The sequence below is a fragment of the Theropithecus gelada genome, chromosome 14 (assembly GCF_003255815.1).
Source record: "Theropithecus gelada isolate Dixy chromosome 14, Tgel_1.0, whole genome shotgun sequence".
NCBI classification, from domain to species: domain Eukaryota; kingdom Metazoa; phylum Chordata; class Mammalia; order Primates; family Cercopithecidae; genus Theropithecus; species Theropithecus gelada.
Window position 1 is genome coordinate 13,646,969 of NC_037682.1, and position 17,829 is coordinate 13,664,797.

General features: G+C 37.3%; 1 protein-coding gene across 1 annotated transcript in view; it reads right to left on the reverse strand.

Annotated features, from left to right (window-relative positions):
* Positions 1–2,803, reverse strand: part of LOC112605804 (membrane-spanning 4-domains subfamily A member 5-like) — a 33,337-nt gene extending 30,534 nt beyond the window's left edge. The window contains exon 1 of the mRNA XM_025355699.1: positions 2,756–2,803. Within this exon, the coding sequence (XP_025211484.1) occupies positions 2,756–2,803 (48 nt within the window). The remainder of the gene's footprint in view (positions 1–2,755) is intronic.
* Positions 2,804–17,829: the final 15,026 nt, after the last annotated feature.

The following is a 17,829-nucleotide window of genomic DNA, read 5'->3' on the forward strand; positions in this document are numbered from 1 at the left end:
ATCTGTAGTAATATACTCTATTTTATTTCTGAGTTTGATAATTTTTGTCTTCTTTTTCTTGATTAGTCTTGCTAGATGTTTGTTGATTTTGATGATCTTTTATAAGAATCAACTATTTGTTGTACTGATTTTCTCTACTTTTTAAATTTAAATTTTATTGATTTATTTTCTTATCTTTATTATTTTCTCCTGATTTCTTTGGGTTTATTTTGGTCTTCTTTTTTCTAGTTTTTTTTTTAGGTGAGAGTTTAGAGTATTTATTTGACAATTTTCTTGTTTTCTGTAAGCATTTAGTGTTATACATTTTGATATCATGTATTTTCATTATAATTTAATTGAATTTTATAAATTTTTCATTGAAATGTCCTCTTTAAAGCATTAATCATTTAGAAGTGTCTTAATTTTCAAGTTTGGAGCTTTTTTGTTATCTTTCTCTTACTTGGTTTCTAGTATGATTCTATTTTGGTGAAAGAACACATTCCATATGATTTCAATTCTTTTAAATATTTCAAAGTTTGTTTTATGACCCAAAATATAGTTTATTTGGTTAATGGTCCATGGACACTTAAAAAGAATGTGTATTCTTAAGAGCAAAGACATGGAATCAACCTAAATGCTCATCAACGGTAGACTAGATAAAGAAAATGTGGTACATATACACTAAGCCATAAAAAAGAATGAAATCATGTCCTTTGCTGCAACATGAATAGAGCTGGAGGCCATTATCCTAAGCAAACTAACACATGAACAGAAAACTAAATACTGCATGTTCTGACTTATAAGTGGGAGCTAAATGTCCAGCACACATGAACACAAAGAAGGTAACAACAGACATCAGGACCTGCTTGAGGGTAGAAGTTTGGAACTGGGTGAGGATTGAAAAACTACCCATGAGGTACTATGCTTATGACTTGGGTGATTAAATAATCTGTACAATAAGCCCCCATAATAACAATTTACTATATAACAAACCCACCCATATACCCCTGAACCTAAAAGTAAAAAAATAAAAAGAAAAAAAAAAAAGAAAAAAAAAGAGTATATGTTCTGATGTTAGATATTCTATAAATATTAATTACATTTTACTGGTTGATGGTGGTGTTGAGTTCTTTAATATATTTGTTTTTCTTGCTTAGTTATATCAATCAAATTTTTATTTTTAAAATTTATTTTATTTTTTAGTGATATAATATTTGTACATATTTGTGAGGTACATGTAATATTTTGCTACATTTATTGAATGTGTAATGATCAAGCCAGGGTATTTAGGATATTTCTATATGTTGCAAATGTTTCAAGTTCCTCTCTCCTAGGTATTTTGAATTGCTTTGGCTATTTGAAAACTTTTTTGATTCCATACAAATTTTAGGATTCTTTTTTCTATTTCTATAAAAAATGACGTTGGTATTTGGATTTGGAATACATTGAAATTGTAGATTTCTTTGGTTAGTATCGTCATTTTTCCAATCCATGAGCATGGGATGTCTTTCTGTTTGTTTGTGCCCTCTTCAATTTCTTTTATCAGTCTTCTGTAGTTTTACTTATAGTTTTCCTTTCACCTTCTTGGTTAAATTTATTCCTAGGTATTTTAAGTTTTGAAATTGCAGGCTTCAAAACATTAGTAGGTATATCTCAACTGGGGACCCAGTTTGAGGTATATGAAATAAAAAAGAAAACCCAGGAAACTCACTAACATATCATTCTCTGGGTTCAAAGCTCCCTAAATCTTATTCTTCCTTATCTGTACTTCTCAGGATCTTCTTGTATTTATCCAAAGTTTTAGATATAGTTAGTGGTAAGAATAGGGAGAAATGGCTGTTGGTATGTCTTAAAGCATGAAATAAAACCAAAGCTCTGTGTCTTCTTAAGATAACAGTAGATCTCATTAGAAAGACAGTAATATAGACAATAACAAATTTATTTATTCTCAAATATATTTCAACTAATTATTTCCCAATATCAAGACCAGATAAATGGATAAGGGGGTTAGGAATCCACATCTTTAATATCATACCTTGAAAATGAGCAGAGAAAATATTGGGTTCATTGCTTGTTTTATGTAAGGCTCTTAGTATAATTCTGGCAAAGGATCAGGCAGATCTTAAATAAGTGGGAGTAATAATATACTTGTGATGTTGGGAATTTTCCTGAACCAAACTTTAATCCTGCTTGTTCAATCCTAATCTGGTTCCATCATCCAAAAATGAGTGGATAATGCAAAATCATCCAGCAATATGGGTGAATACCTGCCATATTTGATGAAGTTGACTGGGAAAAGAGTCATGTGTTTTGGGGGTAATCTTGAAAGCACAGTGCTATTGTGACCACTGTCCATAAAGCTTTATGGTCTGCAGCTTCTCCTGAATGTAGTTTCCACAATTTGATCATCTCATTTAGAACCATGTCATCAGCTTAGCTTGAAATAATTTATAGATGCCAAAAAGAGATTTCTTCACCCATTTCCAGAGTCAGGGTTTTCTGAGAGCATGAGTGGGTTTAGACGTTGTTGGGTCATTTACATGTTGCTGATAAATTCATAATTTCTGCTTTATTTAATGTGAGCCTGATAAATAGCTTATGTGTTGAGACTGAATGTGGAAAAATGCAGATGCTACATAACAATTTCAGGACACTTCTATTAACATTCCTCCATTTGAGGAGTTCATAATAGAGGTGGTTACAGTCTCTTCCCTTTTATATTTAGAAATCGCAACACTATAATCATTTATTCACTCAAGTGGCATTTAGTTCTTACCCCCAACATTCTTGTTTCCTCTCTTATCCACAGACAAGTTCGTGGCATTTTTCACTAAGATACAATAGAGAAATGAAAGAATAAATGTGTTCCTTTTCTGTAGGAAAATATGAAAACAAATTAATGTTAATTTTTTTGGGGGTAAGAAACTTAAACTTTAGAGGGAAATCCAACCTACAGCTGCCTATTTTTCATGACTTTGTTGTTCCCTGAGAGCTTTTTGCATGAAACCACCAAGATTACCATCTTGAGAAATCCATTAGTTACCTCTCACATTGTTCGTTCACTTACAAACCTTAAATTAGGCTTTAGTAAATAGAATATGTTGACTGTCCCAATAACATCAATCCCTCTAGAAATTACCCATATCCCCACATCTTACAGGGTCAGAAACATTGGGCTTTTGGTTGCCATGGTTTATTCTCTTACTCATTGTTTCCCTCTAAATTAAAGCCTGGTTCAGGGGTACCTGACTGGAAGAACCCATGTCATATACTTCCACCAGATGCAGGGGAGGCTGGAAAATAGAGTGATAAGTTATATTATTGAAAGGTGGGCTTCGTAAGTTAGGAACCAATAAAAATATAGAGAGGGTGTTCAATAGATAAGAAAATTACAACTCACAGATAGCTATCATTAGATTGTATATAACCTGTGTTATTCTCCCTAGCATCCATATTTAGTATCCATAATTATTATTTCATCCTAGCTGATTGGGTCAAAGGTAAACATCTAAAGCAAGGTGAGTTCATGATATTCTCTTTCCAAGATTGTTCAGGCTGGTCTCTTGTTGAGAAGATGTAAAAATTTAGTAGCAGTGGCATTGCCATGCTCTTCTCTAATGGACAAAATTGTAGAGAAAGTAAGTTTTGAGAGTGAGAGGATAGAGAAGACACCCAGAGAAAAGCAGAGATGGAAGAACAGAACTTCCCAAGATTATGATGGCTTTCCATTTTCTAGTTCCAATTTCTTTCAGAAACCTGGCTGATTTCTGGTCCTTATATTATGTAAAATACCTGTTCATATATTATAACAAATATATCTTAATTTTGCTAAAACTAATAAGAGATAGCTTTTGTTTCTTGCAACATTTTTTAAAATTGCTTTGTCTTGGCCGGGCGCGGTGGCTCACGCCTGTAATCCCAGCACTTTGGGAGGCCGAGGCGGGCGGATCACAAGGTCAGGAGATCGAGACCACGGTGAAACCCCGTCTCTACTAAAAATACAAAAAATTAGCCGGGCGCGGTTGTGGGCGCCTGTAGTCCCAGCTACTCGGGAGGCTGAGGCAGGAGAATGGCGTGAACCCGGGAGGCGGAGCTTGCAGTGAGCTGAGATCCGGCCACTGCACTCCAGCCTGGGCGACAGAGCGAGACTCTGTCTCAAAAAAAAAAAAAAGAAAAAGAAAAAATTGCTTTGTCTTGTAAATTTTCTCATGTGGTTTTGACAGTCTCCCCAATCTCCAAGGGAAGACTGTCAAAGTCTAAGATCTTGTCTTTACATTTTTCGTTTATAAACGTTTCCTTTCACTTATATAAACCATGAACTCTTAAGGCTTAAATTGCCTTTGAGATGGCCCATTAAGCTTGAAATTGAAAGCTATAGTGGAAAGAGTCAAACTTGAGTTCGTATCTTACCAGTCGTGAGTTCAAATCTTACCTTACGTGACCTTGTTCACATCATTTACTCTTTCAAAGTCTGTTTCCTCAGCGCCAAAAACAAAACAAAACAAAACAAAACAAAAAACACCCTCCCTCCTGTAGCACTGTATTGGGGAGCAAAAAAAAGACACTTACAAAATTGAAACTCGAACAAGAGGAACTTATGGTCCACAGCAGACCTTGTCCTACACTGACTTGATCACAAGGCCAGAGGGGTGTGATCCTGCAGGGGTGCCCTTAGTTATGGAGCTTCCGGCTTCAGAGTTGCGGAGGCAGCACCTCCCTAGTCGGAGATGTTTCCTGGGTGGTGACCCTCATCTCTTCTCGCGAGATTCCAACGCAGCGGTTACGGTCTAGAGCGGCAGCCAGGGGACTCCACGTGGAGACCTGCGCCGACACAGGCACCCTGGGGGCCTGGAAACTGTTCTGAGCCTGTTCTCCCTCAGGACTGCAGTGAGAGATGAGGCGTGGGGTGGGATCTGACACAGACGAATGCTTTCCTGTCCATGTTAGCGTCATACTCGCTGCGCCTGACTCCAGCCGCAGGCCGATTCTCTGGATGCCTCCACAGAGACGTTATCAAGCAAATGTCCTCTTCATCACTTCTGTAATAGGTTAGTATTAACAAGTCTTTTTACTTTTAATCCTCACAAGGTCTAGAGGGAAGGGTACTAATCAATAAACCTGGGACCTGGTCCTTAACTCTCCCTTTTATTTGGTAGTTGCCTGTTTGAGCAAAATATTGATCTTCCCTATTCTTTACGTTGTTTTTCTGTATAGTTAAGGTGTGCATTTTGGGGTAAAGTAAATTATAAAATAGAGAGACCACAGATTTCAATGTGCCCTTAATCCTGTGCCTGGTGATGACCTGCCAAATGTCAGGCAAACAGTCAAAACACAAATAAACAAGTAACAACAACAACAACAACAAACCCAAAAACCAAAACCAAAATGTACAGTCACTGCAGACTTTTTCAGCTTCCTATGAAAACTCTTCAGAGATAATATTTTATGCCCAGTGAGACTCTGTGCTTAATTCAAGTTGCTGAATATAGATAAAATACCTTTCCATAGCCTGAAAATAAAACGTGTAATATGTGATATGATCTATAATTATTATGTACATGCATTTTATATATCAGGAAGTTTATGAAAGAGAAAAAACACCCATCATAGCATGATGATTTTATGAATTATTAGTATCTTTGTCAGTTGATATTATTTATAGACCCTCTATATTATACGCAATTTAAACTTAAAAAATGTGTCACAAAGTGCTTGGTGTATCAGAACTGAAAATCCTTTTTTTTTTTTTTTTTTTTTTGAGACGAAGTCTCACTCTGTCACCCAGGCTGGAGAGCAGTGGCATGATCTCAGCTCACTACAACCTCTGCCTCCCGGTTTCAACCGATTCTCCTGCCTCAGCCTCCTAAGTAGCTGGGATTACAGGCACATGCCACCATACTTGGCTAATTTTTGTATTTTTAGTAGAGACAGGGTTTCACCATGTTGGTCAGGCTGGTCTTGAACTCCTGACCTTGTGATCCGCCTGCCTCGGCCTCCCAAAGTGCTGGAATTTCAGACATGAGCCACCACACCTTGCCCTGATCATACCTTTCAGCAGAGTGAGCTGTTTGCCATTTCTCTGTGTAACTGAATATTGAACGTTATTTTGGAGTACATCTTTTTGAATTCTTTCCTGACCACATGTGGAGCTATACAAAGTTAGGGAGATTAGCACCTCAAGTAAAAAAGGGAAAAATGTTTCTGGAGGAATTGGAGGCTTGAGAAAAGATGCTTTTCCTAGTTCTTGTTGGTATATAGAGGTGATTTTTGAAGTTAAAAGTGAGATCATTTGTATAGAGGGCTATTTTTGAATAAAGTTACTAGAAACATTCTAAACTTTTTTTTGTTCAGTTATGGACTAATTTCTGTTATACCTAGGAATATATACCTAGGAATGTGATTGCTGAGTCATAGGGCATACTTTTAATTGGCTATAGTTGATTCTGCTAAACAGCTTCCTAAAAATATCAATTTATGCTTCCCTTATACACAATATGAGACTTGCACATATCGCTAATACCTGACGTTTTTAGTTTTTGTAATTTTATATTTTAGCATATTTGTAGTAGAGTTGTATTCAGGGTTTTTCATTTCCTTTAATGGTAATAATGTTGAGCACATTCTTATATGCCTATTGGATACTTGGTGATCCTCATTTAAGAAGTACCTATTCACATTTTATACCCAATTTTATATTAGTCTATTTCTTAATACTTAGTAGGATTTCTTTATATAGGAAAACATGCAGCTTCTAGAGTCTAATAAACAGGCATGATTGGGAGGCAAAAACAGATTTTGAGAGACATTCATCCACTTTTAATTCCTGGGGTTCCATGACGAGAACTGATTTCTTCCCAAAACAGGGTGAGTGGTGCCTTCACTGTTTTTCCCAAGGAGTCCAGTGACTCCAGGAGTTATCTTAAGGCCTCTCATGTGTGTATTGAGTGGCAAGACAAAATAGAGAAAAATAATTTAGGCAACTGAGAACAAAACCGTTTTCCAGAAAAACAAGATCCAAGAAAAGAAAAACATAAAGGCCTTTTTAAATATACCTATAACTTGGATATCCACTTTTAATTAAGTTGACTGCTGTTTAATGCTCATTTACCATTGCAAAAATCTTGATGTGAGTCTTTTTCCAGGAATATGTATTCAAATTATCTTCTGTCATTCATTTGAAGATGTCTGTTGATGATAAGTTTCAAATTTTAATGTAATCTAATTTATTAATGTTATTTTTCTAGGTAATCTTTAGTGTGTCCTGTTAAAAAGTTTTTTTCCTATCCAAAGTTAATATAAGACATACTTCTATGTTATATTCTAAATGCTTTATTGTTCTGTTTACATTTTGAGCCATCTGAAATTGATTTTGTATGGTATAAGGTAGAGGTCAAAATCTTTGTGGTTTTTTTTCTGGTTTCTATATTCTATTTCAGTTTCTGTCTCATTCTTCTGTATGAGGATATTCAGATTTCCCATTTATTATGCAAGTTACATCATTTATTGAAGAGACTATCCTTCCCTCACTGCATATTCTTGCACCTTTGTGGAAGATTAGTTGACTGTGTATGTGTGGATTTATTTGTGGGTTTTCTATTATATAATATTACATGTTATGTATGTTTCATAAATCCTATAAGCTTTATTTCTCTTTATTCTTTTTTTCTCCTCGGTAATGAAAAAAAAAAAGCTTAAAAAAGTAATCTTCTACTTCATAGATGGGTTTGATGAGTTTTGCTGTTGATGCTCTCTATTGAATTTTTTTTTTCAGCTTTTAAGTTCTGGGTTACATGTGCAGGTTTGTAGGTTTTTGTGTTTTGTTTTTTGAGATGGAGTCTCGCTCTCTAGCCAGGCTGGAGTGCAGTGGCGTGATCTCGGCTCACTGCAACTCTGCTTCCCGGGTTCAAGCAGTTCTCCTGCCTCAGCATCCTGAGTACCACGGGTGTGTGCCACCATGCCCAGCTAATTTTTTGTATTTTTAGTACAGACGGGGTTTCACCATGTTGGCCAGGATGGTCTCAATCTCCTGACCTCGTGATCTGCCCACCCCAGCCTCCCAAAATGCTGGGATTAGAGACATGAGCCACCATGCCTGGCCTGTAGGTTTGTTTTAGAGGTAAACATGTGCCATGGTGGTTTGCTGCACAGATCAACCCATCCCCTAGGTATTAAGTCCAAGATCCATTAGCTATTCTTCCTGATGCTCTCCCACCCCACCCATGACATTTTTCATGCAGTGCGTGTTGTTCCCCTCAGTGTGTCCATATGTTCTCCTTGTTCAGCTCCTACTTATAAGTGAGAACATGCAGTGTTTGGTTTTCTGTTTCTGTGTTAGTTCACTGAGGTTAATGGCTTCCAGCACCATCCATGTCCCTACAAAGGACATGACCTCCTTCCTTCTTATGATTGCATAGTATTCCATGATGTATATGACCATATTTTCATTACTGAATCTATCATTGATGGGCATTTGGGTTGATTCCATGTTTTTGCCATTGAGAATAGTGCTACAATGAACGTAAGTGTGCATATATCTTTATAATAGAATGATTTATATTCCTTTGGGTATATACCCAGTAATGGAATCCAGCGGCAGCCCATCAAAAAGATTATCCACCGTGATCAAGTTGACTTCATCCCTGGGATGCAGGGTTGGTTCGACATATGCAAATCAATAAATGTAATTCATCACATAAATAGAACTAAAGACAAGAACCACATGATTATCTCAATAGATGCTGAAGAGGCCTTTGATAAAATTCAACATCCATTCATGTTAAAAAATCTCAACAAACTAGGTATTGAAGGAACATGCCTCAAAATAATAAGAGCCATATATGACAGACTCACAGCCAATATCATACTGAATGGGCGAAAGCTGGAAGCATTCCCTTTGAAAACCAGCACAAGACAAGGATGGCCTTTCTCATCACTACTATTCAACCTAGTATTGGGAGTTCTGGCCAGGGCAATCAGGCAAGAGAAAGAAAAAAAGGGTATATTCAAATAGGGAGGGAAGAAGTCAAATTATCTTTATTTGCAGATGACATGATCCTATATCTAGAAAACTCCATCCTCTCAGCTCAAAAGCTTCCTCAGCTGATAAGCAATTTCAGCAAAGTCTCAGGATACAAAATCAGTGAGAAAAAATTGCTAGCATTCCTATACACCAACATGGACAGAGAGTCAAATCATGAATGAACTTCCATTTGCAATTGCTACAAAGAGAATAAAATACCTAGGAATACAACTAAAAAAGGAAGTGAAGAATGTCTTCAAGGGGAGCTACAAACTACTGCTCAAGAAAGTTAGAGAGGACACAAAGAAATGAAAAAAACATTCGATTCTCGTGGATAGGAAGAATCAATATTGTGAAAACGATCATACTGCTCAAAGTTATTTATAGATTCAATGCTATTTCAGTTAAACTACCATTGACATTCTTCACAGGATTAGAAAAAAAAACTATTTTAAAATTTTTGCTAAGCCAAAAGAACACAACTGGAGACATAATGGTACCTGCTTTCAAACTATATTACAAGGCTACAGTAGCCAAAAGAGTATGGTACTGGTACAAAAACAGAGACGTAGAGCAATGGACAAAAATAGAGAACTCAGAAATAAGACCACACACCTACAACCACCTGATCTTCAACAAACCTGACAAAAACAAGCAATGGAGAAAAGATTCCCTCTTTAATAAATGGTGCTAGGAGAACTGCTTAGCTATATGTGGAAAATTAAAACTGGACCCCTTCCTTACACCTTATAGAAAAATTAACTCAAGGTGAATTAAAGGCATAATGTAAAATCCAAAGCTGTAAAGGCCCTAGAAGAGACTCTAGGCAATACCATTCAGGACATAGGCAAGTGCAAAAATTGTATGATGAAAATGCCAAAAGCAATTTCAACGAAAGCAAAAATTGACAAAAAGGACCTAATTAAACTAAAGAACTTCTGCACAGCAAAAGAAACTATCATTAGGCCAGGCATGGTGGCTCATGCCTGTAATCCCAGCTCTTTGGGAGGCTGAGGCAGGTGGATCATGAGGTCAGGAGTTCAAAACCAGCCTGGCCAAGATGGTGAGACCCCGTCTTTACTAAAAATACAAAAATTAGCTGGATGTGGTGGGGTAGTGGGCATCTGTAATCCCAGCTACTTGGGTGGCTGAGGCAGAGAATTGCTTGAATCTGAGAGGCAGAGGTTGTGGTTAGCTGAGATCGCACCACTGAACTACACTACAGCCTGGGTGACAGAGTGAGACTCTGTCTCAAAAAAAAAAAAAAAAAAGAAAAGAAAAACTATCATCAGAACGAACAGACAACCTACAGAATGGGAGAAAATTTTTACAATCTACCCATCTGACAAAGGTCTAGTATTCAGAGTCTACCATGAACTTAAATTTATAAGAAGAAAAACAAACAGGCAATCCCATTAAAAACTGGGCAAAGGACAAGAACAGACAATTCTCAAAATAAGACGTTCATGTGGCCAACAAACATATGAAAAAAGCTCAACTTCACTGATCATTAGAGAAATGCAAGCCAAACCACAGGGAGATACCATCTCATGCCAGTTAGAATGGCGATTATTAAAAAATCAAGAAACAACAGATGCTGGAGAGGATGCAGAGAAAAGGAATGCTTTTACCCTTTTGGTGGGAGTATAAATTAGTTCAACTATTGTGGAGGACAGTGTGGCAAATCCTCAAAGATATAGAAGCAGAAATACCATTTGACTCAGCAATTACATTACTGAGTCTATTGCATTTTTCACTTCATTTATTATATTTTTCAGCTCCAAAATTTGTTGTTTTAAAATAATTTTAATCTCTCTGTTAAGTGTATCCGTTTGATCATTTATTATTTTCCTTATTTCATTGAGTTGTTTATCTGTATTTTCTTGAAGTTTGCTGAGCTTTCTTAAAGCAATTATTTTAAATGGTCTGTGAAGCAGTTTGTATATCTTTATTTCTTTGGGGTCAGCTACTGGGAGACTGTTATTTTGGTAGTATGTTTCCTTAGTTGTTCATGTTCCTTACTGCCTTATATTGATTTCTCTGCATTTGTGGAGCAGTCACCTATACTAGAATTTACAGGCTATTTTTTTGTGTATAAACACCTTTTCCTGTGGGTAAAAAGGAGGTGCAAGAGTGTTTTCTAGGTGGGATGCAGCAGAAGTTCTGGCATTACTAAGGGGCACAGCTGTGCAGTCTCTTTGCAGCTTTGTCAGCTCGGTTTGGTATTGACAAAGATTATATGGATCCTCAGCATTCAACAGTGTGGATGTTTGTTGCAGTAGTGTGAGTTTTTGGGGTTTATGGTGGTTGTAGCTGTTAGGGTCTTCTTGATCCTGATGTTGTAGTGATGGAAGTTCTCTTGACACTGGATCCTACTTGCAAGCCCAAATGGCATTGGCACTGACGTCTGCTGAGTGGTACCTGTGGAGTGGCCATAGAAATGAAGCCTGAAGTGTTGGGATTCACTCAGGATGGTGGCAGAAATATTAAAGGGAAATATTAGGAAAAGTTATAAGAAATAGTCACAAACCTGTTGGAAGGCCGAAAGGTTACATAGCTTGTAATAATTGAACGGGCTCAAGGCAGCTGGTTCTTACCTGAGAGCATTAGGTCATAGGGTAAATACTAGGGACAACAGAGGCTTCCCCAGTTAAGTCTGTTTACCCTACCTCCATTAACTAACTTTTGAGCCAGATGACCCTCTTGAGGGGAGGTCGACCAGGAATATTGCCCCCTAATGGTGTTTACTTTAGATCGCAGTACCTGAGCTTTAATCATTCCTAGAACTACTCTCTTAACCATGTTAACTATCCACAGGTGTGTTGACTCAGAGCTTTTGTTGTTTATTGTATACTAAATAAATGCCTGGAGTGTGAACTGCTCAGGGCTGGCCACAGCGACAAACCCTTCTTGGTGTGCAGGCGGTTGGATGCTCAGCAGGACTGGCAAAATAGACTATCTGTGTACATCAGTGTAGATTTTATTCATCCGTTGTTTGGGTCAGGGTCTGTGGGTGGACCCCCCATAGCTAATGCTCTCCAGTGAGGAGCAATATCTCACTGAAGCACTGGTACTTGTGGGGAGGGTCTATGAATCCTGAATCTGAGGTGGTACTGGCATTGGTGGCTTGGGCACTGGCACCCTTTCACTGACCCCTCATGCTTCCCGGGTGAGGTGATGCCCCACCCTGCTTTGGCTCACACTCTGTGGGCTGCACCCATTGTCCAACAAGTCCCAATGAGATGAACACAGTACCTCAGTTGGAAATGCAGAAATCACCTGTCTTCTGCATCGCTCCTGCTAGGAGCTGTAGACTGGAGCTGTTCCTATTCAGCCATCTTGGAGCAATCTTGGGATTGCTTTCTTGATTTATTTTTTGGATTGATTGCTGTTTGCATGTAGAAACACTATTGATTTTCATGTGTGTTGATTTTATATCCTGCAAATTTACTGAATTCATTTATCAGTCCTGTGAGTTTTTTCATGGAGTATTTACATTTTTCTAAATATAGGATCATGTCATCTGGAAAAAAAGATAATTTGACTTCTTCCTTTCCAATCTGGGTGCCCTTTATTTCTTTCTCTTGCCTAATTGCTCTGGCTAGCAATTCCAGTATTATGTTGAATACAAGTGGTGAAAGTGGGCATCCTTGCCTTGTTACAGATCTCAGTGGGAAGGCTTTCAGTTTTTCTTTGTTTAATATGATATTAGCTGTGGGCTTGTCATATATGGCCTTTATCATGTGCATGTATGTTCCTTTTATACCAGTTTGTTGAGGGTTTTTATCATGAAGGGATGTAGAATTTTATTGAATGCTTTTTCAGACTGTATTGAAATGATTATATAGTTTTTGTCCTTTATTGTTGATACGATTTACCACATTTACTGATTTGTACATGTTGAACCATTTTTGCATCTCTAGGTTGAATTCCAATAGATCTTGATAAATAATGTCTCTTAGTATGTTGTTCAGATTGCTAGTATTTTGTTGAGGATTTTTGCATCTATGTTCATTAGGGATATTGGCCTGTAGTTTTTGTTGTGTTCTTGTTTGGTTTTGGTATCAGAGTAATTCCAGTCTTACAAATGAGTTGAGTACTATTCTCTCCTCTTTACTTTTTTGAAATAGTTTGAGTAGAGTTGATATTAGTTCTTCTTCCAATGTTTGGTAGACTTTAACAGTCAATCTGTCAGATCCTGGACTTTTCTTTGATGGGAGACTGCTTATAACTGCTTTGATCTTGTTACTCATTATTGGTATGTTCAGATTTTCTATTTCTTCATAGTTCAATCTTGGTAGGTTGTATGTGTCCAGAAATTTATCCATTTCTTCTAGATTATCCAAGTTAGTGGCACATAGTTGTTCATAATAGTCTCTAATGATCCTTTGTATTTCTTTGGTTTCAGTTGTAATGTTTCCTTTTTCTTCTCCAATTTTATTCATTTGGGGCTTCTCTTTTTATTCTCCTTTTTATTCTAACTAAAGGTTTGCCAATTTTGTTTTATCTTTTCAAAATTCAACTTTTCATTTTGCTGATCTTTTGTATTGTTTTTTGGTCTCAATTTCACTTATTTCTGCTCTGATCTTTTAGAAATGTCTTTCTTTCTACTAATTTCATGGTGGTTTATTCTTGCTTTTATAGTTCCTTGAGGTGCACTGTTAGGTTGCTTATTTGAAATTTATTTAATATAGCTATTTATTAGTATAAACTTCCCTCTTAGTACACTTTTTCTGCATCCCATAGATTCTGGTGCTTTTTGTTTCCATTTTCATTTGTTTCAAAAATATTTAAAATTCCTTCTTAATTTCTTCCTTGACCCATTGGTTGTTTGAGGATATATTGTTTAATTTTCATGTATTTGTACAGTTTCCCAAGTTCCACTTGTTCTTGATTTCTAGTTTTATTCCATTGTGGTCGGAAAAGATACCTGATACAATTTTTACTTTTTTGAATTTGTTGAGACTTATTTTGTGGCTAAAATATGGTCTATCCTGGAGGTTATTCCATTTGCCGATGAGAAGAATATGTGTTCTGCAGCAGTGGGGCAAAGTGTTCCCTAAATGTCTGTTAGGTCCAATTCATGTGTAGTTTAACTACAATATTTCTTTGTTGATTTTCTGCATGGATGATCTGTCTACTGCCAAAAATGTGATGTTGAAGTCCCTTACTATTATTGTATTACAGTATATCTCTCATTTCAAATCTATTAATATTCGCTGATATTTTTGGGTGCTCTGGTGTTGGGTGCATACATATTTACTATTGTTATCTCCTATTGTTGAAGTGACACCTTTATCATTATACAATGGCCTTTTTGCCTTTTTGTATAATTTTTGACTTAAAGTCTATTTTATATTATCTAAGCACAGCTACTCCTGTTCATGTTTGGTTTCCATTTGCGTGGGATATCTTTTTCCATCCTTCACTTTCAATCTGTGTGTGTCTTTATAAGTGAAGTAAATTTCTTGTATGCAGCATATAGTTAGGTTCTGTTTTTAATTCATGCAGCCACTGTATGTCTTTTAATTGGATAATTTAATTTACTTAGTAACAGTGTTATTATTGACAGGTAAGGCCTTACTACTGCCATTTTGCTACTTATTTTATAGTTGTTGTGTAACTTTTCTCTTCCTTTCTTACTGTTTTCCTTTGTGCGTAAGTGGTTTTCTCTGGTAGCATGTTTTAATTCATTGTTTTTAATTTTTAGGATATCGATTATAGTTTTTTACTCTGCGGTTTCCATTATGCTTATATAAAGCATCTTATAGCTATAGCAAGTTGTTTAAAACTAACACCAACTGAACTGATTGCACATAACACAAAGAAAAAACAACCCTGTATACATTAACTTCCTTCTCTCCCCACATTTTGAATTTTTGAAGTCACAGTTTACTTAATAAAAAATGTTGCCTATTTAAAATAGTTGTATTTTATATCTTCAGGATTTCTGTTTTATTTTAATTATTTCAATCTCTCTTAAAATTTCTTGATAAATATTGCCTATTTAATATAGGCAATATTTTTATTTTTAGTAGTTTAAAATGTTCTTATTTTTAATAGTTTTGGCTTTTAGTCTTCTTACTGAAGATATAAATCGTTTAAACACCACAGTTACAATATCAATTTAACAATCACCTTAGCATTCTATTCTTTGGGTTTGAAGAACTTCCATAAGCACTTCTTGTTGGACAGGTGTAGTAACAATATATTTCCTCAGCTTTCATTTGTCAGTTAAAGCTTTTTCTTTCTTCTTCATTTCTGAGGGATAGCTTTGTTGGGTACAATGTTCTTGTTTGGCATTTTCTTTAGCACTCTGGATATATTGTTTTACTCCCTCCTGGCCTGTAAAATTCCTGCTGAGAAGTCTGCTGCTGCCATGTGTATTGGATCTCCCTTATATTTTGTTTCTTTTCTCTTGCTGCTTTTTGAATCCTCTCTTTGTCTTTTGCCTTTTAGTGTTTATGTCTTGGGGTGTTCTTACTTGTGTTAAATCTGATTGATGACCTTTAACCTTTCTGTGCCTGGATATTTATATCTTTCTTCAGGTTTGGAAAGTTCATGTTATTATTTATTTGAATGAGCTTCCCATCCCTTTGTCTTTTTCAATTCCCTCTTTGACTCCAATAACCTGAATATGCTGTCTTTTAATGTTGTCTCATAGGTCCTGTAAGCTTCTTTATTATTTTTCATTCTTTTTTCTCCTCTGACTGTATATTTTCAAATAATCTGTCTTTGAGCTCGCTGCTTATTCTGTTTGATCACTTTTGCTGTGTATGCTCACTATTGAATTTTTCATTTCATTCGTTGTATTTTATACCTTCAGGATTTCTGTTTGAATTATTTCAATCTCTCTTAAAATTTCTATGATAAATTTCTAAATGGATTCTCTGTGTTTACTTAAAGTTCATTGGGCTTCTCTACAGCAGCTTTTTTGAATTCTTTGTCTGAGAGAACACATCTCCATCATTTTAGGGTTGGTCTCTGGTGCCTTATTTTCTCCATTTGTTGAGGTCATATTTCCCTGAATGTTCTTGATGCTTGTGGAAGTGTAACAATATCCATGCATTCAGGGATTAGGTATTTATTTCATTCTTCACAGACTGGCTTTGTTTGTGCCTGTCCTTTAGAGGGATTTCCAGGGATTCTAAGCTGACTTACTGTTGTTTTACCAGAGCCTGTGACCACTGCAGCTATCTCAGCATTATAAGACACCCTAAGCCCAGGCTTACTGTGAACCTCTTGAAGACTTCAAGGTTGACATAGCTTTTTGATCCAAATGGACCTGGGAAAGACTCAAGAAGGGTACTGGGATTGTGTGAAAATGCTGAATGACTGACCCAGTGACCCAGATAGGCGTACCGCCTAGCAAGTCTCTGTACAGGTAGGCTGTGTCCCCAAGTGCAGCAAGAGTAGCTAGAGTTGAGACTGGGCCCTTTTGGGAACTGCTGTGAGAAGGAGGCTAGTGGGCCCATGTCAGTTCAGATAAGCATGCATCATCCAGCAGATTCCTGCACAAGTGGGCTAGTTTCTTGACTGCTGCAGGAAGGGCCAGAGCTGAGATTGGCCCCCTTCAAGATCTGCTGTGAAACAGAGGGTGGGGTGCTGGTATAGCTACCTGACTGTACCAGGAGGGTTTTGAGCTGAAATTGGGCCCCCTTGGGATTTTCAGTGAGACAGAGGATGAGGAGGTCAATGTCAGTGTAGAGGGGTGCATGCCACCCAGCAAGTTCCTGCACAGATAGGATAGTTCCTCAACTGCAGTGAAAGGGTCCAGAGCTGAGATTGGGGCCCCTCAGGATCTGCGGTGGGATAAAGGTTATAGAGCTCAGTCTTGTTGGCTCAGAGGGCACATGTCTCCCAGGAGGACCTTGCAAAAATGGGATGGTTCCTTGACTGCAGCAGAAGGGACTGGAACTGAGACTGGGCTCCCTTGGGGTCTCCTTTGTGATGTAGGATGGAATACTCATCTTGTTGGCCCAGACAAGTACTCATTTCCCAGCAGATTCTCAGCACAGATGGGATAGTTTCTCATTGCAGTGAGAGGCACTGGAGCTGAGAGTGGACCCCCTTGGGATCTGCTGTGGGACAGAAGTTGGCAAACCCATCATGGAGGCTCAGAATTCTGGGTTACAAGAGATGAGTGAGTCTCACTTTGGGGTTCTTGTGTAAGTAGCTCTGAGCTGGGACCTCAGCTAAGGAAGGCTGAAGCAGAGCCACAGTGCACCTTTCAGGGTCACTGCCAAGATCGATGTCAGCAGGCAGACAAGCCTTTCCACCACGGCACTGGTGTGCATGATTCCTTCTGGAACCCTTGGTAGATGGTTTTGGTTGTAGGCTCAAAGCCAAATGAGGCTTTAAACAAACCCCTTTGAGGGCTAGGATATTACCGGGCTTGAATCTACAAGCAATCTTGGCAAATCAGCCACTTGGGTGTTGGTCTGCACTCTAAAAATGACTCTCCTGGATCTTGGGCTCCACTGGGATTTGACAAACTCCTACCTGAATCCTGAGGCTCCTGCAGAGAGACTTTTGACTTGGAAAATGGGTGCAGAATTGTTATTGTTCTGGGAGATATGAGTAGGTTATTTTCTAGTCTGCTATCATGGTAACATCAACCCTCAATATTTTTAAGTACCATCAAAATCGATCAGTTTATAACTGATCTTTCCTCTGTTTCCAGATTTGTATTTTCAACTACTTAATTGACATCTCTACTTTGATGTTCTATAGTTACCTCAAACTCAACTTATCCTAATAGAATTTGTCATTTTATCCAATTCTGTTATGTCTTATATGCTTTATATCACTGTAGGTTTTATCTAATCCAG